This window comes from Diceros bicornis, chromosome 28, assembly GCF_020826845.1.
Source record: "Diceros bicornis minor isolate mBicDic1 chromosome 28, mDicBic1.mat.cur, whole genome shotgun sequence".
Classification (NCBI taxonomy): Eukaryota; Metazoa; Chordata; class Mammalia; order Perissodactyla; family Rhinocerotidae; genus Diceros; species Diceros bicornis.
Genome location: NC_080767.1, coordinates 4,465,266 through 4,488,193, shown reverse-complemented (window position 1 = coordinate 4,488,193; position 22,928 = coordinate 4,465,266). Strand labels below are relative to the sequence as shown.

The 22,928-nt window shown below is 42.2% G+C and overlaps 1 protein-coding gene across 4 annotated transcripts in view; it reads right to left on the bottom strand.

Moving 5' to 3' along the window:
• Window positions 1–21,602, bottom strand: part of RECK (reversion inducing cysteine rich protein with kazal motifs) — a 111,548-nt gene extending 89,946 nt beyond the window's left edge. The window contains exons 1-2 of one of the 4 annotated variants that reach the window (XM_058523511.1): window positions 21,460–21,602; window positions 10,133–10,191 (exon numbers count right to left, since the gene is read on the bottom strand). In XM_058523511.1, coding sequence (XP_058379494.1) covers window positions 10,133–10,191; window positions 21,460–21,559 — 159 coding nt within the window. In that variant the 5' untranslated portion in view covers window positions 21,560–21,602. Of the gene's footprint in view, window positions 1–8,773; window positions 8,872–10,132; window positions 11,351–12,896; window positions 13,051–21,459 lie in introns of those variants that run through there. The other 3 variants (XM_058523512.1, XM_058523514.1, XM_058523513.1) reach the window with 3 other exon arrangements.
• Window positions 21,603–22,928: the final 1,326 nt, after the last annotated feature.

Here is a 22,928-nt window from a genome sequence, read left to right as displayed (position 1 = left end):
TCAGACTATGAGAAACTCTACAGGATAAATAACCAGATTTATTCATCAAATAAATCTCAAGGAGAAACCCATAGGTCAAAAGATAGTTAAAAGACATATAACCAATTCCAATGCATATATCTCACCTGGATCTTGATTTAAACTAAAAAAAAAAAAACCAAAACATGAAACAATTAAGAAATTTAAAAAATAACTAGGTATTTGAATATTACATTTTTAAAGAATTGATAATAGTATTGTGGCTATTTTTTTTGAACAAGTACTTATAACTTACAGATACAAACTGAAAATTTATGGATCAAATGATATGACAATTGGGATTTGCTTCAATATAAATTTGCCTCAACATAATGGGGGGGAGGAATGGATGAGAGTATAAATGAAACACAAGTGGCCTCGACTTAATCATGTTTAAGCTGAATATGGGGGTTTATTATACTTTTCTTTACCTTTGTATATATTTGAAAATTCACATTATAAAAAGATAAAAAGAAGAAAGAAAAGAAAAATAAATGGAAAAAGAATGACGAAAGGCAAGAAAGAATGAAAAAGAGACAGACAGACAGACAGAAAGCACACAACATCGTTAGTGGAATGGGAAGAAGCATAGTGAGGGCTATGCTTTCACCAGTCCCCTCTTCCCTCAACTCCGTCTCTTCACAAAACAGAAACAAACAAACAAAAGCAAAAAACCCACAAGTACTTGCAACAGTTTAGAACAGTGGAGAGAACAATGAACTGAGCAACCTACTTGGCCTTAGCCTGGCGGTTAAAAGCATGAACTTGGTAATAAAACACATTTGGGTTTGAGTCCCTGCTCCTCAAGTTACTGCCGTGGTGACCTTGGCAAGTTATTTAACTTTTCTATACCTCAATTTCCTCACCTATAAAATGCAAATAATAACATTATCTCCCTCAAGGACCTGGTGTGAGAATTAAATTAAATAATGTATGTAAAGGAGCTGGTACATAGGGAAAAAATAAAATAAAAATTTGCTGCCCAGGTTCCATTTCTTGAATAGCTAACAAGCAAAACTAAGAAGTTAGACAATCTATCAGGTCTCTTTTGTGTCTAAAATGATGATTCCAGAAAGTAGAATGAATTAAACTGAGAAACATAGAGTTATTAGGAATACATTTAGCTTAAAGAAGGCAGCATGTATATACTTTCAGATAATAAGGAAGACTTCAACATAAGCAGTTACTTTTCTCACTAAACAATGGGTAATCACACCTAAAAGAAAGATGAATGCTTCCCCAGAATATACAGTATGATTATACAAACCATCTCAGAGCAAAAAATTTAGTAACCAAACCTGTACCTCATTAAAGGCAGAAATAATCAGATCACAGGGCTGACAATCCGGATCTTGGGAGGTATTGTAACCCATACTTACCTCCTCCCTCTGCCAGAATTCATTTCCCTTTGTCTTCAAACAAGCAAAGGCCTCTCATCTTGAAACAAATCTTCATTTCCTGCCCTGACTTACTGACTTCAACTAATATCCTACTTTTTCCTTTCACTGCATCCATTTCTTCACCAAACAACTTGCAAATATTCACTGACCACCTTCCACAGACAAGGGCAAGGGTACGACAAAGAGGAATAAGACACAATCTCTACATTCAAAGAATCCATATTATAGTTTGGAAGAAAGATATATAAAAACTGAGTACATTTTTGTAAGTCTGAAATGTTACATAATAAATTTAAATTAAAAAAAAATGTTTTAAATCCCTGCAGAATGCCTTTTAGTCCCACCACTCCAGTCAACCTAGAAATATTGATTGAGAGTTTTGAGTGTTAGGCACTATTCTAAGCCCTGGGGGAGTCAGCATAAACAAAACAAACAAAAGTCCCTGCTCTAGAACATCTTCCCTAACAGCCTTTTTTTTAAAACTCAGGGCTTTTTCTCAATTCTCAAATTCCTTGACTTTATCTGGCATCTGACACCTTATTTTGTTGAGGATAATAAAATGCTGGCCCTGACTTCTTATCTAAATTCAAATTCATTTTTTTTTAAGTGTACAAATTCAGTAGCATTTAGTACTTTTTTTTTTTAACTTTTTTATTGAGTGCATAATGCTTTATAACATTGCGTAATTTCAGGTGTATATTATTATTTATCCATTTCGGTATAGACTGCATCGCCCTCACCACTAATAGTCTAATTTTTACCTGTCACCATATATATGAGCCCCTTTACCCCTTTCGCTGACCCCCAACGCCCCTCCCCTCTGGTAACCACTATATTTTCTCGTTATCAATGTTTGTTTATCTTCCATATATGAGTGAAATCATGCGGTGTTTGTCTTTCTCTGCCTGGCTTATTTCACTTAATATCCTCAAGGTCCATACATGTTGTTGCAAATAGGACGATTTTGTCTTTTTTTTTACAGCTGAATAGTATTCCATAGTATATATATATATATACCACATCTTCTTTATCCATTCACCAGTCGATGGACACTTGGGTTGCTTCCACATCTTGGCTATTGTGAGTAGTGCTGCAATGCACATAGGGGTGCATAAGTCTCTTTGAATTGTAGATTTCAAGTTCTTTGGATAAATACCAAGTAGTAGGATAGCTGGATCATATGGTATTTCTATTTTTAATTTTTTGAGAAATCTCCATACTGTTTTCCATAGTGGCTGTACCAGTTTGCATTCCCGCCAGCAGTGTATAAGGGTTTCCTTTTCTCCACATCGAATTTTTTTCTTAGTAATTATAGCCATTCTAACAGGTGTAAGATGATATCTTATTGTAGTTTTGATAAGCATTAGTGATGTTGAACATCTTTTCGTGTGCCTGTTGGTCATCTATATATCTTCTTTGGAAAAATGTCTATTCATATCCTCTGCCCATTTTTTGACCAGGTTGTTTTTATTTTTGTTGTTGAGTTGTATGAGGTCTTTACATATTTTGGAAATTAACCCCTTGTCGGATATATGATTTGCAAAATTTTCTCCACTTGGTAGGCTTATTGTCTTGTTCCTGGCTTCCTTTGCCTTGCAGAACCTCTTTAATCTGATGTAGTCCCATTTGTTTATTTTTTCTTTTGTTTCCCATGCCCGAGTATACACGGTATTCAAAAAGATGCTACTGGGGGCTGGCCTGGTGGTGAAAGCAATTAAGTGTGTGTGCTCTGCTGTGGTGGCCTGGGGTTCGCTGGTTCGCATCCTGGGCATGCACCAACGCACTGCTTGGCAAGCCATGCTGTGGCAGCGTCCCATATAAAGTGCAGACAGGTGGGCACACATGTTAGCCCAGGGCCGGTCTTCCTCAGCAAAAAAAAAGGAGGATTGGCAGATGTTAGCACAGGGCTGATCTCCTCACAAAAAAAAAAAAAAAAAGATGCTGCTAAGACTGATGTCAAAGAGTGTACTGCCTATATTTTCTTCTAGGAGTTTGATGGTTTCAGGTCTTACATTCAAGTCTTTAATCCATTTTGAATTAATTTTTGTGTATGGTGTAAGACAATGGTCTACTTTCATTCTTTGGCATGTGGCTGTCCAGTTTTCCCAACACCATTTATTGGAGAGACTTTCCTTACTCCATTGTATGTGCTCGGCTCCTTTATCGAAGAGTAGCTGTCCACAGATGTGTGGTTTTATCTCTGGGCTTTCCATTCTGTTCTATTGATTTGTGTGTGTATTTTTGTACCAGTACCACGCTGTTTTGATTACTATAGCTTTGTAGTATATTTTGAAGTCAGGGATTGTGATGCCTCCAGCTTTCTTCTTTTTTCTCAGGATTGTTTTAGCTATTCGGGGTCTTCTGTTGTTCCACATAAATTTTAGGATTCTTCGTTTTATTTCTGTGAAGAACGTCATTGCAATTCTGATTGGGATTACACTGAATCTGTAGATGACTTTAGGTAATATGGACATTTTAACTATGTTTATTCTTCCAATTCATGTGCATGGAATATGTTTCCACTTCTTTATGTCATCTTCGGTTTCTTTCAATTATGTCTTATAGTTTTCAGTGTATAGATCTTTCACCTCCTTGGTTAAATTTATTCCTAGGTATTTTATTCTTTTGCTGTGATTGTAAATGGGATTGTATTCTTGACTTCTCTTTCCGCTAGTTCATTACCAGTGTATAGAAATCCAACTGATTTTTGTAAGTTGATTTTGTACCCTACAACTTTGCTGTGGTTGTTGATTATTTCTAATAGCTTTCTGGTAGATTCTTTAGGGGTTTCAATATATAGGATCATGTCCTCTGCAAACAGCGAGAGTTTCACTCCTTCCTTTCCAATTTGGATACCTTTTATTTCTTTTTCTTGCCTAACTGCTCTGGTCAAAACCTCCAGTACTATGTTGAATAGGAGTGGTGAGAGTGGGTACCCTTGTCTTGTTCCTGTTCTTAGAGGGATGGCTTTTGGTTTTTCGCCATTGAGTATGATGTTGGCTGTGGGTTTGTCATATATGGCATTTATTATGTTGAGGTACTTTCCTTCTATACCTATTTTATTGAGAGTTTTTATCATAAATGGATGTTGGACCTTGTCAAATGCTTTCTCTGTGTCTACTGAGATGATCATGTGATTTTTACTCCTCATTTTGTTAATGTGGGTATATTACACTGATTGATTTGCGGATGCTGAACCATCCCGGTGTCCCTGGTATAAGTCCCACTTGATCATGGTGTATGATCTTTTTACTGTATTGCTGTATTCGGTTTGACAATATTGTGTTGAGGATTTTTAGATTTATCTTCATCAGTGATATTGGCCTGTAATTTTCCTTCTTTGTGTTGCCCTTGTCTGGTTTTGGGTGATGCTGGCCTTGTAGAATGAGTTAGGAAGGCTTCTGTCATCTCCAATTTTTTGGAATAGTTTGAGAAGGACAGGTATTAAATGTTCTTTGAACGTCTTGTAGAATTCCCCAGAGAAGCCATCTGGTCCTGGACTTTTTTTTTGGGGGAGGTTTTTGATTACTTTTCCAACTCTTTACTTGTAACTGGTCTATCCAGATTCTCTATTTCTTCTTGATTCAGTTTTGGGAGGCTGTATGAGTCTTAGAATTTATCCATTTCTTCTATATTGTGTAATTTGCTGGCATAGAGTTTTTCATAGTATTCTCTTAAAATCCTTTGCATTTCTGTGGTATCCGTTGTAATTTCTCCTCTTTCATTTCTAATTTTTTTGAGCCTTCTTTTTTTCTTAGTGAGTCTGGCAAAGGGTTTGTCAATTTTGTTTATCTTCCCAATAACCAGCTCTTAGTTTCATTGATCCTTTCTACTGTTTGTGTGTGTGTGTGTGTGTGTCTCTATTTCATTTATTTCTGCTCTAATTTTTACTACTTCCCTCCTTCTACTGACTTTGGGTTTTGTTTGTTCTTATTTTTTCTAGTTCTGTTAGGTGTAGTTTAAGATTACTTATTTGAGATTTTTCTTCTTTGTTGAGGTGGGCCTGTATTGCTATGAATTTCCCTCTTAGAATAGCTTTTGCTCCATCCCATAAGAGTTGGTATGATGTATTTTCATTTGTCTCCAGGTATTTTTTGATTTCTCCTTTGATTTCCTCATTGATCCAATGGTTGTTCAGTAGCATGTTGTTTAGTCTCCACATATTTGTGACTTTCCCAGCTTTTTTCTTGTAGTTGATTTCTAGTTTCATAGCAGTGTGGTCAGAAAAGATGCTTGATATGATTTCAATCTTCTTAAATTTACTGAGGCTTGCCTTGTTTCCCAACATTGGTCTATCTTTCAGAATGTTCCAAGTGTACTTGAGAAGAATGTGTATCCTGTGGTTTTGGGATGGAGTATTCTATATATATCTATTAAGTCCATGTGGTCTAGTATTTCAGTTAAGGACACTGTTTCCTTGTTGACTCTCTGTCTGGATGATCTATCCATTGATGTAAGTGGTGTGTTGAGGTCCCCTACTATTATTGTGTTGCTGTTAATTTCTCCCTTTAGGTCTGTTAATAGTTGCTTTATACACTTTGGTGCTCCTGTGTTAGGTGCATATATATTTATAAGTGTTATGTCCTCTTGGTGGAATGTCCCTTTTCTCATTATATATTGCCCCTCTTTGTCTCTCATTGCCTTTTTTATCTTGAAGTCTCCTTTATCTGATATAAGTATGGCAACATCTGCTTTCTTTTGCCTGCCGTTTGCTTGGAGTATCATCTTCCATCCCTTCACTCTGAGCCTGTGTTTGTCTTTAGAGCTGAGATGTGTTTCCTGAAAGCCGTATATTGTTGGGTCTTGTTTTTTAATCCATCCAGCCACTCTGTGTCTTTTCATTGGAGAATTCAATCCACTTACATTTAGTGTGATTAATGATATATGTGGGCTTAATTCTGCCATTTTATCTCTTGTTTTCGAGTTGTTCTATATTTCCCTAGTTTCTCTTCCCTTGTATTTCTGACTGCCATTTCAGTTTGGTGGTTTTCTGTGATGCTTTTCTCAATTTTCTCTTTATTTACGATTTGTGTCTCTGCCTGATTTTTTGTTTAGTGGTTACCATGAGGTTTGTATAAAAGATCTCATAGATGAGATAGTCCATTTTCTGATAGCCTCTTATCTCCTTTAGCCTAAGCAGGTTCCATTCCTTTCCTTTTTCCCTTCTAAGTTATTGTTGTCACAAACTATTCTGTTTTGTGTTGTGAGTTTGTGATTAAAATGAAGTGTTTATAGTTATTTTTGATGCTTTCCTTCTCTTTATCTTTTATGTTATAATTAAGTGTTTGCTATCCTGTTCTGATAGAGAGCTGCAATTTTCTGATTTTGTCTTTCTGTTTATCTCCTTGCTCAAGGCTTTGTAAACCTTTGCCTTTTTGCTTCAGGTACGAGGGCATCCTTGATCATTTCTCCTAAGGGAGGTCTAGAACTCCCTCAGCTTCTGTTTATCTGGGCAAGTTTTTATTTCCCCATCGGATCTGAAGGATAGTTTCACTGAATAGAGTATTCTTGGCTGAAAGTTTTTGTCTTTCAGTATTTTGAATACATCATTCCAATCTCTCCTAGCCTATAAGGTTTCTGCTGAGAAATCCGCTGAAAGCCTGATAGGGGTTCATTTGTAGATTATTCTCTTCTGCCTTGCTGCCCTTAATATTTTTTCTTTGTCATTGACTTTTGCCAGTTTTACTAATATATGCCTTGGAGAACGTCTTTTTGCATTGATGTAATTAGGAGTTTTATGGGCTTCATATACTTGTAAGTTCACTTTCTTCCCAAGGTTTGGGAAGTTCTCAGATATTATTTCTTTGAACAAGCTCTCTGCTCCTTTTCCCCACTTTTCTCCCTCTGGAATACCTATAATCTTTAAGTTGCATTCCCTAATTGAGTCGGATATTTCTCGAAGAGTTTCTTCATTCTTTTTTAAGTCTTAGCTCTCTTTCCTCCTCCACCTGAAGAATTTCTATATTTCCATTCTCTAAATTACTAACTCTGTCCTCCATAATGTCAGTTCTGTTTTTAAGGTTTCTATATTGTTTTTTATCTCATTCATTGTGTCCTTCACCTCCAGAATTTCCATTTGGTTTTTATTTTTTAAGAGTTTCAATCTCTTTGGTGAAGCATTCCTTCTGCTCATTAATTTTATTCCTGAGTTCAGTGAACTGTCTTTCTGAGTTTTCTTATAACGCGTTGAGCTTCTTTATGACAACTACTTTGAATTCTGACATTTAAATTGTAAATTTCTGTGACTTCAGGATTGGTTTCAGAAGACTTCTCATTTTCCTTCCGCTCTTGGGTGTTAATGTAGTTCTTCACGGTGTTTGATGAAGTGATCCTTTGCCAGTGTATAGTGGTAGTATCAGGTAACAGATTCCATCAGCCACCTCTGCGGCGGGGGCAGCAGCTGTGTTTTCTGAACCCGCCACGTCTGCTGGAAGTTGTGCTGATACGGCTCGTCTGCTTTTGCCCATTGGCCACAGCCACTTGGTGGGTCACACATGCACACGCAGGCACTCTGGTACGGATCCCCTGCCTTGCCTGGGGATTGGCTGAGCTGGTGTGCTATGCAGGAGGGGAGGGGAGGGGCACTTTCTTTCGCACGTGCAGGCCACCCTGCACTCAAAGGCAGTTCACCTGGGCTGCTGCACTTGGTGGGGGCACCTACATGGTAGCTGAGCTGCACCACTTGGTATGGAGCATTCTTGTGGGCACAGGTGCAACGCCAAAAGCATTCTTGCACAGGCCTGCCTGCTCCCTCTCAGAGTTGTGCACCAGCTGCTGCATGAGGACCTGCGACCTAGATCGCTCCTGCTGGGGATGGGGAGGGGATGTGCTCACTTCCTTCCACTGCTTCCCAAGGATCCAGTATCCCCACCTTCAGACATAGGGATGCGTGCATCTCTCAGACATCCTCTTGTGTTTTGTAGGGAATCCTCTGTTGGTTAATGAATGGCCAGTTTGGTTGTAACTTAGTGAGGAGAGAGACTAAGGGAACAGCTCACTCTGCCATGATGCTGACGTCACCTGCATTTCTAAATTCAAATTCTAAAAGCTTTAATTCCAAATCTCCAATTGTCTTCACATGGTGGTTTTCACTGATGATTCAGCAACTTGCCTTCCTCCCAAACCAAATCTTTTTCCCAACCTCCCACAGCCATCAGGGGTACTACCACTCACTCCAACTCAAAACTTAAATGTCTTCAGGACTCCACCCTTTCTTCATTTGCTAGTGGCTGAAAAAATAAGGATTCCTTGCTCCAGGTATTTCCTTTCATTGAGTGAGCTCTCCCGGTGTGAGCAGCCCGGGCTTTCTCCACATCACTCACTCGCACTCCCTGTGACTGGAATGATTGACTTACCTGAGTCGTGAGTTTGGTAGGAGAAAGTGAACAAATGTAACCCAGCCATTACCTCTCCTCCTCTGGGACTAAGTCTAATTCTGCACTGTAGTATGTACCTGGAGATAAAAGTTACATTCAACGTTCATGTAACTAGTAATAAAAGTAGTATTTGGGGCCCTATCTGCCTTATTTCTTTGCTTTATTTCTCAGTTAGTTAAGAACTTGGTCAGAAAAGAATGTTCTTTATTAGGGTAACTATAGTATTCACTTAATTTGCTAAGTTACAGAATTTCTAACATTTCAGATGTTAAGCAATTAGACCTTGCCTGCCGCAGGTACCTCATAAAAATCATTCACCCTGTGGAACACCAGTGGGAAAAACATGAGGAAACAAAGCAAAAAGTCAGGAAAGCAGTGCTTCCAAAAGGAGCAGAGCTACTTTAAAAGCTTCCTAGGTGACACCATCAAGGGGCTAGTTTTGCTTTTAAAAGCTATTGTTCTGGCAATAAATCTGTGCAAAACAATTTGCTATAGTGTTTCAACACAAATTCTCCAACAGCTCTTTATACGACCTGAGTCACTGTCTTGTTTATAATTAGAGAGCCTCTTGCAAAACCCTGCTAAATTCATAATATTGTTTGAGAGTTTTAATCCCAGTTAGGCAGCTCTCTTCCCTTAAGGAAGTGACAAAATCCACATTATTATTTGAAAACTCCTCTAAAAGTTGATTGAAGCCATTCATTCTCAAGTGCTAAAGCTCAAACAATACCACCAAGATGATGAAAGAAAAGTAAGACTTTATGAACAGGTATTGTCTCAGTGGAATTTGTCTAATAAGGCTCAATGAGAAAAATTCAAACTTAGGGAAAAGTTTCAAAAGTAGTACAATGAATACCCACATAGTCTTTATCTGGATTCACCCACTATTAACATTTTGCAACATTTGGTTTAACTCTATCTACATATACATATATTATTATTACTACTATTTTGATGAAACATTTTAGAATTCATTACAGACATGATCATTCACTCCTAAGTTCCAGCAGGTATCTCCTAAGAACAAGGACACCATCCTACCTAACCACAATACAATCACCAAACACAGGATCACAGCATTGATACAATATTATTACAGTCCATACTCAAATTTCACCAATTTATCCCAATAATGCCCTTTACAGAAATCTTTTTTTTTATTCCAGGATCACGCAGTACATTTAGTTGTCATGACTCTCTAGTTTCCTTTCTGTTCCATTACTGGTGATGTGAACTCATCACTTGGTTAAGGTGCTGTCCAACAGATTTCTCCAAAGCAATTACACTTAATAAACAGTTATATAACGAACAGCCTCTACAATTATTACATCAGCTTACCTGTTCACACACATCACGGCACATTTGGTTATCCTTTGAATGATTACAGCACAATGCACCTACGGAGAAAAAATACACACCTGATGTTGCCCACTGTTAAACAGACATGATGATTAATAAATCAGATAGTTACATATTTTAACTCGGCAAACCTTTACTGCGCATCTATTACAAGCCAAGGACAGTGTTAGGTTTGAGGATGTGTTCCTGCCCTCAAGAAGCTTGCAGTCTAATAGGGAAGACTGTCATGTAATAATAATAGCTACTGTGTACTGTGTACTTTCTATGTGCCAGAATTTTATTAAGTTTGCTTTATGCATTATCTCATTCCATCCTTACAATTACACTATGGAGTATATTCTATTATTATACATATAACATAAGGTTAAATGATAAAAAGATAGTGAATTTTGTTTTGGACATGTTATATTTAAGGTTCCTATAGGACATCCTGATGGAAATTCCAGTAAAGTCAGAAACCCAAGCCTGGATTGCAGGTAAAGCCAAGCCTAAAGACCCAAATTCGGAAGTCATCAGCATAAAGGAGATATATGGAAATGAATGACATGGCTTAGGGAGAGTTTCTAGTGAGAAGTGAATGCAGCACCAAATTCTAAAGAACAGCAACATCTGAGACATGGCAAGAAACAAGGAAAGAGACTGGGATGGAACAGTCAGAGCAGTAGGTCAACCACAAAAGAATGGCATCATGGAAGAGGGAGTAGTTAGTATCACACACCAGAACAGTCAGGTTAGATTGAAGACTTAAAAAAGGAAATGGATTTACTAATTAGGAAGCCTAATTAGTGACTCAGTGACCTTCACAAGTTACTTTCTGTGGAGCTGGTAGAAGTGAATGACATTAAGGAGTAAACCAGAGGCAAGGAAATATAAACAGCAAATATAGGTTCTCAAAGTCTGGCAGTGATGGGAGGGAAAAAGAGAGTGGTAGGTACAGCAAGATGCAGGATCAAGGGAAGATTTTTTCCCCCTTTTATTAAAGTGGCCTTTGTCCCTGATTCCTGGGAGGGAGACTCTAAATCCTTGGAATTTCCTGAGTAATAGGAGTGTCTTTGTTATGCTAATGAGGAGATCCATTGTCTCACTCAGATAGTTTTAGGATGGGGACTGGCCATGCCAGAAAGACCAGCCACGTGATTAGAGTTGGGGCTTTGAGCCACATGATATCAGCCTGACCCCCAACCTCCAGCAAGACCGGGGGACTGGAGATTGAGTTCAACCACATGGCCAATAATTCAATCAATCATGCCTATGTGATAAATCCCAATATAAACTCTAGATACTGAAGCTCAATGGACCTTTCCTAGTTGGTGAAGACACTGATGTGCCAGGAGGGGGATGCACACTGATTCCACGAGGAGAGGATGTAACTGTGGGCCCTCCAGGACCAGTTCCACTGACCCCATCTTATCAACAGAGTGATTAAGAATTGCCTTTCAGAAAATTTGCAAAGTCACATAGCCTGAGCATGCACAGAAGAAATCTTGACCTGAAATGACCTCAAAACCAAAGAGTCTCCTCCCTACAAACCAAAGGACCGGCACATGACCTGAACTTAAAAATCAGACTCTTATCAGAAGAAGGAGTCCATCATTCCAGAAGATCCAGTGTTAAAATTCCTTCCCCACCTTAGAACCTCATCATAAATGTTTAGAGCCTTATCATGAACGTTTAGAACCTTGCCATAAATGCTTGAAGCCCACCAATCAAAACCTGTCCTGCCAGCATTTCCACATGCCAGCCTGTTCTCCCTAACCCCTTAAATTTCAAATCCTGAATCAGGGAGGCAGATCTGAGGGCACACGCCCCCCGTCTCCCTGCAGATGGATCTCACAGAATAAAGCTGATCTCTTGTCCCAAAGGCTGACGCTGTAATTAAGTGGCTTGTTTACGTGCATTGGGCAAGAGAACTCCAATTTTGTGTAGTAACAAGGGCACAAAAGCTCTGCATTTCCTCCCAGACCTTGCCCCGTGTGTCTCTTCATTTGGCTGGTCCTCCTGATTTATATCCTTTATAATAAAACTGTAATCACACCCTGAGTTCTGAGTCATTCTAGTGAATTACCAATTCCGAGAGGGTCATGGGAAGCCTGGGTTTATGGCCAGTTGGTTAGAAGTGTGGGTGGCCTGGGGATTCTCAGGCTGTGGCTGATGTTTGGAGTTAAGAGCAGTCTTGTTGGGGACCATGCTCTTTAACTTGTGGGGTCTGTTCTAACTCTGGGTGGTTAGTGCCAGAACTGAATTGCCATACACCCAGGTGTGGCTGAAACAAAATACAGAGAAATGAGGTGATTGCTGGAAAGGGATGTGGGTTCAAGAAAAAGCATTGTGTTTGGGGCTAGGGATATAATAGTGAATCAATGTTATGTTGTCTGACTTCAGCCAGGCTACAGTCTGATGATAGAACAAAGTCTAGACAAGAGGAAAGGATATACGGACACTGATAAATTTAGAGGGAAGTTGACAATCTCCATTTTCTCAGTGAAATAGAGATTGGGTCTGAAAATATAAAGCATTGAGATAGGGTTGGGGGCTTGAGCTGAAATTGTATAGGTCTGGAACAGCCACTTTTGAGAAGAGAAATGGGCCAACTATAGACATGTTTCTCAAACTTGTGCTCTATGAAACACTGTTCCATGAGTTGTTAATATCTATCCCTCAAGATAAAATCTTTCATGTTCAAATAAATTGGGAAACGAAGAATTAAAAAAAGTTAAAGAGAGGGGCTGGCCCCATGGCATACTGGTTAAAGTTTGGTGCACTCCACTTCGGCAGCCTGGGTTCGTGGGTTCTGATCCTGGGTGCAGACCTACACCACTCGTCAGTTATGCTGTGGCAGCGACCCACGTACAACATAGAAGACTGGCACAGATGTTAGCTCAGGGCTAATCTTCCTCAGGCAAAAAAAAAAAAAAAAAGAGGACGATTGGCAACAGATGTTAGCTCAGGGCCAGTCTTCCTCAGCAAAAAAAAAAAAAAGTTAAACAGAATTCTTTACTGGAGAATTTCATGAAGGCTTTAATATGTTAATATGTATTATTATCTCCTAAAAAAGGATCTAAGTAGACAAATTTCTCAGAGCACAGAACACTTTCTTTATGCCACTTATTAATATCTCAGAATGCCAGACTGAGAAATATCAAATTAGAGAAAAAGGAAAAATGTTGTCAAGTAGCATTATGGGCCCAGAGAAATTCATCACTTGGCTATAGAGATAATTAGCAGGGGCATATTACTATTCCAGAGTGTAGGTGACTAGAAAAGAGATATAGCTGGATTTATCAGGGGCTGTCTAGACTGGCAAGTCAAAAGAGACAAGGAGATGAAAATATTACATTTCAGGCAGCTAGACTGATACAATAGTTTAAAATATATATTTGCAACATAATCTTCTCTTCAAATAAAATCTATACAATTTCAGCATACAAATTAGATGAAAACAGAACTTTTTTGATTGAAGGTAGGATTGGCACTGGGGAAAAATGAATAAATAAATAAATGAATAAAAGAAATCCTCTTTAGATCTTACCAACAAGCCTTCTAAGTTTGAAACTGGAAATTGTTTCTCCATAAAACAATGACAGGGCTTATGACATTATTGGCATATTACTACAGTTTGGTTTCATAAAAGACTACTGTGGAGCTGGCTTTCTAATACTATTTCTATGGGAAAAGGTGTCTTGAAGTCCTAAACATTTGACTTAAAAATTCTGAAGAACATATAAAAATTTTGCTAAGTTTCAGAAGAAAAAAAAAAGTTCCTTGCTTGTAAGCCTGTAGTTACTTTCTTAGAAGCTCTAATCCGAGGGAGGGCCCAATCACTCATGAGGCTTTCCCATGACACTCCTTATCCCCTGCAATGCCACACCACGTTACCCCCATTTCTAAGATTCTGTTCTTCTGTCCCCAGCCTCACTAGAATAAGGAGAGCAGTGGGGGGGGGGGGGATTCCTGTGTGATATTGACGTGCTTTTTTGAAATGCTCTAGAAGCTGCCACCTTCTACTATTCTCTACACAAAGGTCATATGCACAGAAAATCCAGCTGATCATGAGCAAAGATAACTCAAGATAACATATGGGCCCAACAAACACAGGCTTAGCAAAGAGTAAACAGGCAGACAAAAGTCTGATTTGGGCCTCTGGATTTTTGAAACACAGTTTCTTGGAGCTAAGGTCTATTTAGAAAAGAAACATAAAACATGTTATAATTAAAACTCCAATAACAATGGGAGGTTTCATAAAAATATAAAAGTCTATTTTTTTTCCTATTTAATGATGAAGGTAAAATTTATAGTGGAGTGACTCTCAAAGTTAAATTTTTTAAATAATTATTTTTTTCATTAAGAAACCCCAAAATTTGGAATATAAGAAGAAAAATGATCTAGACTCCCACTGTTCTGCCAGAACCTGTGTTGACATTTTGACATATTTCCTTCTAGTCTTTCCAAAAGCCTTCTGATAGTTCTGACAAAATGGGATTAAAGAGGGGAGCCTGAAGTCTTCTGGTAATAACTCCCTTCTCCGTCTCAACCAAGCACTCCTCTGCAACAGCACGTCCTCCCTTGAGAGGACTGCCACCCTCCATGAACAGGCTGGGGTCCTATGCTCCATCACATCTTCCACACTCTACTCTTATCCTTAGCCATTATTATATTAGTGCATATTTTTCTTCCTTTGAAACAAACACTCATTAGAATCTTTAACACTGCACATTTTTCAAGAAATAAATGTCTACAAATAGACATCAATTCATATGTCTTCATTAAGAATGGGGGGGAAGGGATTCAAATGCAATTACTGTGGCAATTAAAGGTCTTTGTCTTTTTTAGTGCTATTAAAATGGATTAATTGGGTCATTCAACTATTTGAGTGCAAAAAAATTCTCTGAGGCCTAATGTTTTATACAAGAGAAGATAACGAATTCTAGAATTCTAGAAATGTTTTGTTTTTATAATTTGATTCTAATTTCTTGTTCTTCAAGAAAAACAGTTTAAAACTGCTTATTTCTCCTAAAATGGAATTGAACAGATAAAGATAAATTACTTCAAAATAAAACTTGATATTGACATAATGGACATAAAAAGCACAGGTGTTATCCTCATTAAAGACACAGTGTTATGTTTTGCATTCTTATTCCAAGAGTCTGTAATTATAAAATTAATAAAAACCAAAAACTGATTACTAAAGGCCATGTATGTCGGGTTTAAGAAGGTATCAGTGTAACCTAGAACTATGCAAGCAAAATTATCCAATAATTAGAACCCTGAAGGTTTGGCTGCTGGTTTGGGTCACATGAAAGCAGTAAAGACAGGCAAGTAAGCAGGAAGCACATGCTCCAGCCACAACGGAAAAGTGCAACTTCTAAGACCAATCAGCATTTAAAAAAACCAATACAGGGGCCGGCCCGGTGGCGCAAGCGGTTAAGTGCACGCGCTCTGCTGCGGCGGCCTGGGGTTCGCTGGTTCGGATCCCGGGCGCGCACCGACGCACTGCTTGGCAAGCCATGCTGTGGCGGCGTCCCATATAAAGTGGAGGAAGATGGGCACAGATGTTAGCCCAGGGCCGTCTTCCTCAGCAAAAAAAAAAAAAAAAAAAGAGGAGGATTGGCGGATGTTAGCACAGGGCTGATCTCCTCACACACACAAAAAAAAAAAACCAATACACACCAAAACCAATACACACCCTAATCAAAACTAAAATATTCATATAATTACAGGATTTTTGAAGTTAAAAGGGATTTTGCCACAGAAGCCTCCCAAAAGCTATAATTCAATTTGGTTAATGAAGAGCCACTCTTGTTTTCTTTTCTAAAGAAAATAAAGATTTCCTCTAATTAACGTCTTTGTAAAGAATTACTAAAACAGAATACATATACGAAACATATATATAATATATCCTACACTATTGAGAAGGAAAAAACTAATCTGAGCTGATACTGGAAAAAGGTCATTCTAAATAAAAAAAGATGTTAATAAAAAATCTGATCTTACTTTTAATCAAATTTTTATTTTCAAAACAGCCTGGAAATTGACATTCACTTTAAAAACATTTAAATGACAACTGCATTAAGTTATAAATGCATTCTTGCAACTGTCACATATAGCCCTTTAAAAAATATACACGTGGGGGCTGGCCCGGTGGCGCAAGCGGTTAAGTGCGCGCGCTCCGCTGCGGCGGCCCGGGGTTCGCTGGTTCGGATCCCGGGCGCGCACCGACGCACTGCTTGGTAAGCCATGCTGTGGCGGTGTCCCATATAAAGTGGAGGAAGATGGGCACCGATGTTAGCCCAGGGCCGTCTTCCTCAGCAAAAAAAAGGAGGATTGGTGGATGTTAGCTGAGGGCTGATCTCCTCACAAAAAAAAAAAAAAAAAAAAAAAAAAAAAAAAAAAAAAAAAAATATACACGTGTTTGTATGTATACACATAAAATATATCATCAGCCAAGGAAGAGCCAAACAGTAAAATGATTATTCATATACTCACCACCTGGATTCAACATTGCTAACATCCTGTCACACTGCTTTAACTATCTATCTAGATAGATATATATTTTGGTTTTTTCCTGAATCATTTGCAAATTACAGATATCCTCTCCACGGCCTGTCCCATACTGCACTGCTGCAACAGCCAATTATATTCATTTGATTCTATTACCAATATGACTGCCAGATTAATTTTTTTAATAGACCTTTCATGAAGTCATTCTTCTAGTCAAGGGCCTACAATGGCTTCCTGCTATTCCAATTCTAAATTCTCCAAGTCTTCTTCTCACCTTCCCTTCACTGACCTTCCATTATTTTCTAACAAGGAAAGCCTACATTCACCTTGAACACAGCCTTCTGCCTGGAGGCTTAGTGCCCTCTTCCTGCTGACCTAAATCCCAAACAGCTTTCAAAGCTTAAATCCCATCTCAACTCTTAGGAAGCCTTTCTTAGCCAACAACCCCGAGCCATGTTGTTTTTACTCTTTAAGGTCATACTATTCTGGTCAGAACTGGAAACTAACACCTAACTCTTCCCTAATCATGTCATGTGTGTACTTGTGGTTTCCCCGGATTGACTATAAACTTCTTGTGCCCATTTAGCACAGTGCTCAGCTCAAAAAATTTTATTTATTGGTTAGCACATAATAATTTCCTAGTTATACAAAGCCTTATCATATGAAAAAAAGGACAAGACGTTTTATTGCTCTCACTGTGCCACTTCAGTGCCACATTTCATATGGTGACCAACCCACAATTCAGCAAACATCATGAGTTTTGGGCCTAGGCCAGAAGACAAATAGGACTCAATCACACGCTCAGGCACAGAGCTATGCAGCCAGCTGGTGCTGGGCCCTGCAGCTATAAGGTCAAGATGAGCTGGGGCTGGGGAAGCTGAAGTTTATGGTGGGGCAGAAACCATGAGTTAAGAGGAAGTCGGCTGGTGGAGAGAGATGCACAGAGAAAAGTTATAGGTAGAGAGAGACTGTCTCTAAAAGTTGTCTTGATCCTGGCAGCTTTCCACTTCCCACAGCAGTCCCTGGGCTCGTGCTGTGCTGAATTTCCTACCCTTGGATTTCCATGCGCTTCCCTGTTAGATGCTACGTAACAGCCCCCTAATCCCGAGCTACCTTGGTTTCCGTTCCTTTGGGAGTCAAAAGACCCTGAACGCGACAATCATCATTATGAAACAACTGAAGCAAATGACTCTCCAGGCCCTCCTCTCAGATGCTAATAACCAGTATTCTGGGGTAATTCCCTTCCCCACTCTATGCTGGAGACCTCCCATCTATGAAACAAGATATCTAAAAGTAGGAACTTCTGGCTCCCAATGGTAAATTCCCATGGTCAGAATGTTTCTCTTAAACTACACTAACTCTTGTAATACAAGAGTCCCCCATATTATGTGCTATATACTTGACTAAACCATATGATTTTTCCTCAAATACATTCTTCAGATTTACAATATAAATGGATATGTACTAACATAACTACATAATATTAGCAATGTAGATATTATACATTTTTTGGTGACAGTTAACGTCTGAATTTCCCACTAAACCATAAACTCCATGAAAGCAGGGACCATATCTGTTTTTGCTTACCACTTTATATCTAGTGCCTATCATGGTGTCTGGCACTATTAACAGCTTAACAAATATTTGCTGAATGGATTACTGACAGGTATAAAATCCAGTTGCTTAAGCAGCGGACGTGGGGCAGTTATTCCTAAAATCCATCTTAAACATACACACAAATGGAACTTATGGGGCTGGCCTGGTGGCGTAGTGGTTAAGTTCGCACACTCCGCTTCAGCGGCCTGGGGTTCACAGGTTCAAATCCCAGGTAGGGACCTACGCACTACTTATCAAGCCATGCTGTGGCAGGCGTCCCACATATAAAGTAGAGGAAGATGGGCATGGATCATGCTGTGGCAGGCGTCCCACATATAAAGTAGAGGAAGATGGGCATGGATGTTAGCCCAGGGCCAATCTTCCTCAGCAAAGAGAGGAGGATTGGCAACAGATGTTAGCTCAGAGCTAATCTTCTAACCAAAAAAAAAAAAAAGGAACTTCTGCTTCTTTTCACTTGTCAAACTTCCCCCCACTCCCCACCCCAACCTGCTCCTCCCCATCTTCCTGAACTCAGTAAATGGCATCATTTTTTACTAAGTTACTCAAAGTAAAAATCTATGAGTAATCTTTAATTTCTCCTTCCCTCACTTCCTACATCAATCCATCAGCAATGCATCTTGAATCTCTCCTCTTCTATCTCTACCACCACTCTACTCTGAGTCACCATTATCTCCTGCTTCAACTGCTGCAAAGAACTTCTGGTCACCCTGCTTTTACTCCCACCCCACTACAATCACTTTTTTTCACTCAGCAGCAGGGCCATCTAAAACATAAATCAAAGCACACATCTCTTACCTAAAAGTCTATTGGTTTTTATCTGTACACAAAATGAAATCTACAATCCTCATGTGGCTTTTTGCAAGGCTCAGCACCCCCCAGTCCTAGCCTGCTCTCCTGTACACTATGTGGCAACCACACCGACCACCTGCTCCTTCTTGCTTCAGTGCCTGTGCACTGCCTGGTCCCCAGCCCTGTCTTTCCTAAGGACAGCACCATCACAAGCCTTCAGATCTTGGTTCTGAACTTTACCTTCTCAAAGAGGCCTCTCTTGTCATCACTATGCAAAAAACCACTCCCCCTCCACTCACACAATTCTCCACGTTGTCATCTGGTTTCCGTCAAGGCATATTTATTCCTACCAGAAATCATTTTATTTATCTGCTGATTGTCTATCTCTCCTCCACTAGAATGTAAGCTCCTCGAGAGCAGCAACCCTGCACCTAGAACAGCGTCTGACATATAATAAGCGCTCAATAAATACTTTTTTGTGTGTGTGAGATCAGCCCTGTGCTAACATCTGTCAATCCTCCTCTGTTTTTTTTTGCTGAGCAAGACTGGCCCTGGGCTAACATCCGTGCCCATCTTCCTCCACTTTATATGGGACACCGCCACAGCATGGCTCGCCAAGCAGTGCATCGTGCACACTCGGGATCCGAACCGGCGAACCCCGGGTCGCCGCAGCGCAGCGCCCACACTTAACCGCTTGCACCACCAGGCCGGCCCCTCAATAAATACTTTTTTTTAATAAACAAACCCTGTGGTATCTGTTTTGCTCTTTCAAAAACCACATTTACAAACATATAAAAACCACCTCCTTGACATTGTCTCACTTCTATAAGTGGCACATGGTGAAAAGTATGATTAATGAAAGATTGCTTCAGTGTACGGATATAAGAAAGGAACTTTTAGCAGCATACCACAATAAACTGTTATATCTGGTCTATCACCAATCCCAGCTCTTTCTACAGTGTGGGCCAAGACCCTCCTTTGGGAAGAGAATCTGCTTCTTATTACTTTCCTCCAGATAGGCGCTGCTTTTTCTAACTTAAAATTCATTACATTCTTTTTCAGGATTCTAGGCTGACTATTACATAATTCCTCAAATGTCAACTTATTGAAACCCAGCCCCTAATGTTACATCTTTCCCTCTTCCGTACCATTACAAAACATCTTAAACAGAAACAGAGCTACTATCAGGGGCCAGGCCACACAGATCCTGGGACTGCAGCATAAGGTCCCATCCCACCCTCCTGAGGGAACACTAGAAGTGTTTTGGGCTTTTCCTCCCACCCCAGGGGGATGTCGTCTCTCTCACTCCGTGCACCCACAGCCGTTCATCTCTTCTGGTAGCTTCTGCCTTGAATTCGAGCTGCTTGTGTCCTGCTGTACCCACCCCCTGGGCCGAGAGCTCCTCCTAAAGCCCAGCACGTGGGAGACCCTCCACGAGCACCGCACCGTTCCCCGTCCACCCCCGGTTCAAGCCTCAGGAGCAAGAACAGAAGCCTCCTCCAGCCCGGCGGGCTTCCCATGTCAGGTCTCCCGCCGCAGCCCAGCGCCGTCTGGGACGAGCGCACCCCGGCGGCGGCAGAACCGGACTCGGGGGGCAGCCCGTTCCCCCGAGACGCACCCGGCAGGCCGGCGCAGCGCCCAGCGCCCGCCGCGGCCTCTCCCCACCCAGGGACGGTCAAGTCACAGCAACCGCCAGGGCGGCGGGGGCGGCCGCGCGTCCGGAATCCCACCCCGCCGCGGCGATCCCGGGCGGAGGCACGTCACCCTCTGACAGAGACCCGAGCCGGGGCCCTGTCCGGAGGGTGACAGAGCGAGGCCTCGCACCCGGGGCGCCGCTCCCAGCTCAGCAGATCTGCGGGGCAGGGAGCGCGAGGGTGGGGGTTCCTCGCCCGTCCCGCCTCAGCACCGCCCCCTGCCCGCCGGGACCTCGGGACCCGGGGTCACCCGACGTGGCGCCCCGGGGGTCGCGTGCAACCCGCCCCTGCCCGCCGGGACCTCGGGACCCAGGGTCACCCGACGTGGCCGCCCCGGGGGTCGCGCGCACCCCGCCCCTGCCCGGTGGGACCTCGGGACCCGGGGTCACCCGACGCGGCGCCCCGGGGGTCGCGCGCACCCCGCCCCTGCCCGGTGGGACGTCGGGACCCGGGGTCACCCGACGCGGCGGCCCGGGGGTCGCGCGCACCCCGCCCCTGCCCGCCGGGACCTCGGGACCCGGGGTCACCCGACGTGGCGCCCCGGGGGTCGCGCGCACCCCGCCCCTGCCGGCCGGGACCTCGTGACCCAGGGTCACCCGACGTGTCCGCCCCGGCGGTCGCGCGCACCCCGCCCCCTGCCCGCGCCATCTTGGAGCGTTGAGGCGGCCGCGCCGGACGCTCCGAACCACCGCTCCGGCAGTCACTCACCCGCACTGCCCGGGACCAGGCCCCCTGCCCCCTCCGCGACCCCCGCCACGCCCAGGAGAAGCAGCAGCGCGCCTCGCAAGGAACCCCGGACCGCGCCCATGTCCGGCCCGGGTCCGGAGCCGCGGGACGCTATCCCCCGACCGGCCGCCGCTGCTGCCCGCGATGCCCCGCCCCTGCGCCCGAGGCCTTCGGTGATTGGCTGCCGCGCGCCCGGGCCCCGCCCCTCAGCCGCCCGGAGCTTCCAAAACCTGCGGGGGGCGGGACCCTGCTCGGACTCCGGCTCTTTGTTAGGGATCGGCTGTGTGGGGGTTTCCACAGCCCAGTCCAGCAGCCAGCGTTCTCGAAGAGGAGAACAGGATGGCAGAGCTGCAAGGGCCCTTAGAGTGTCTCTGCCACCTCCCGAGGTTTGCAGATGCGGTCACTGGGGCTCGCAGAGGAGACTGACCTGGCCAGGGTCTCACTGCAAGTTCGCCTGAGAACTAGGGCGTGGTCCAAGGCTGAACCAAAGGGCCTTCTCCCTTTCACATACCCGCAGTGATCCTCTTAATATCCTTTCTGCCCAGACGCTGCCTCACACTCAAAGGAGGCGTGTCTCCTGGGACAACTGGGCCTCCCCTAAAATTTGGGGCTCTGCCGCAGACACGGTCCCCTCACAAGGGCCCGAGGCAGGGATTCGCCGCCGAGGCTCTTTGGCACCTGTAGTCTCAATGTGTCTTTGCTGTCCTATTAAGTCCCTATTCTTACCAGGAAAAGCTAGGGGGAGGAATGCTTGTGTATCTTGACATGGAGAGCCTTGAATGTCAGGTTGAGTTTAGACTTAGTTTAAGAGACGATTTGGAGGTGGGGCCCCACTCCACCCCTGAGCCCCGAAGCTACTGTGGGGAAGGTTTGAGAGGGTCCGCTGGCTGTCAAAGCTCGCTGTCTCTCTCCCCCCCTCCCCCTCCCCTTCTCTCTCTCTGTTCTTGAATTAATATCGTTTTTCTCTCCCCTCCCTTTTTAAAACAGCATAACCATAGTTAAAATTTTTAAATTCCTTAAGATCATTAAATATCCAGTAAGTGTTTGCTTTTCCTCGTTATCTCATAATTTCCTTTTACAGTTTTTCAAGTTCCTACCAAAGTCCATATACTGAAGTTGGTTTGTATGTCTTTTTTTTTTTTAATTTTATTTATTTATTTTTTTCCCCCAAAGCCCCAGTAGATAGTTGTATGTCATAGCTGCACATCCTTCTACTCGCTGTATGTGGGACGCGGCCTCAGCATTGCCAGAGAAGCGGTGCGTCAGTGCACGCCTGGGATCCGAACCCCGGCCACCAGCAGTGGAGCGCGCGCACCTAACTGCTAAGCCACGGGGCCGGCCCGGTTTGTATGTCTTTTACATCTCTATCTATTCTGTCTTTTAAGTTCACGAGAGGAAAACATGAATAAATTATGATAATCCTAAAAATCCTAAAACATCTGCTCTGAAGA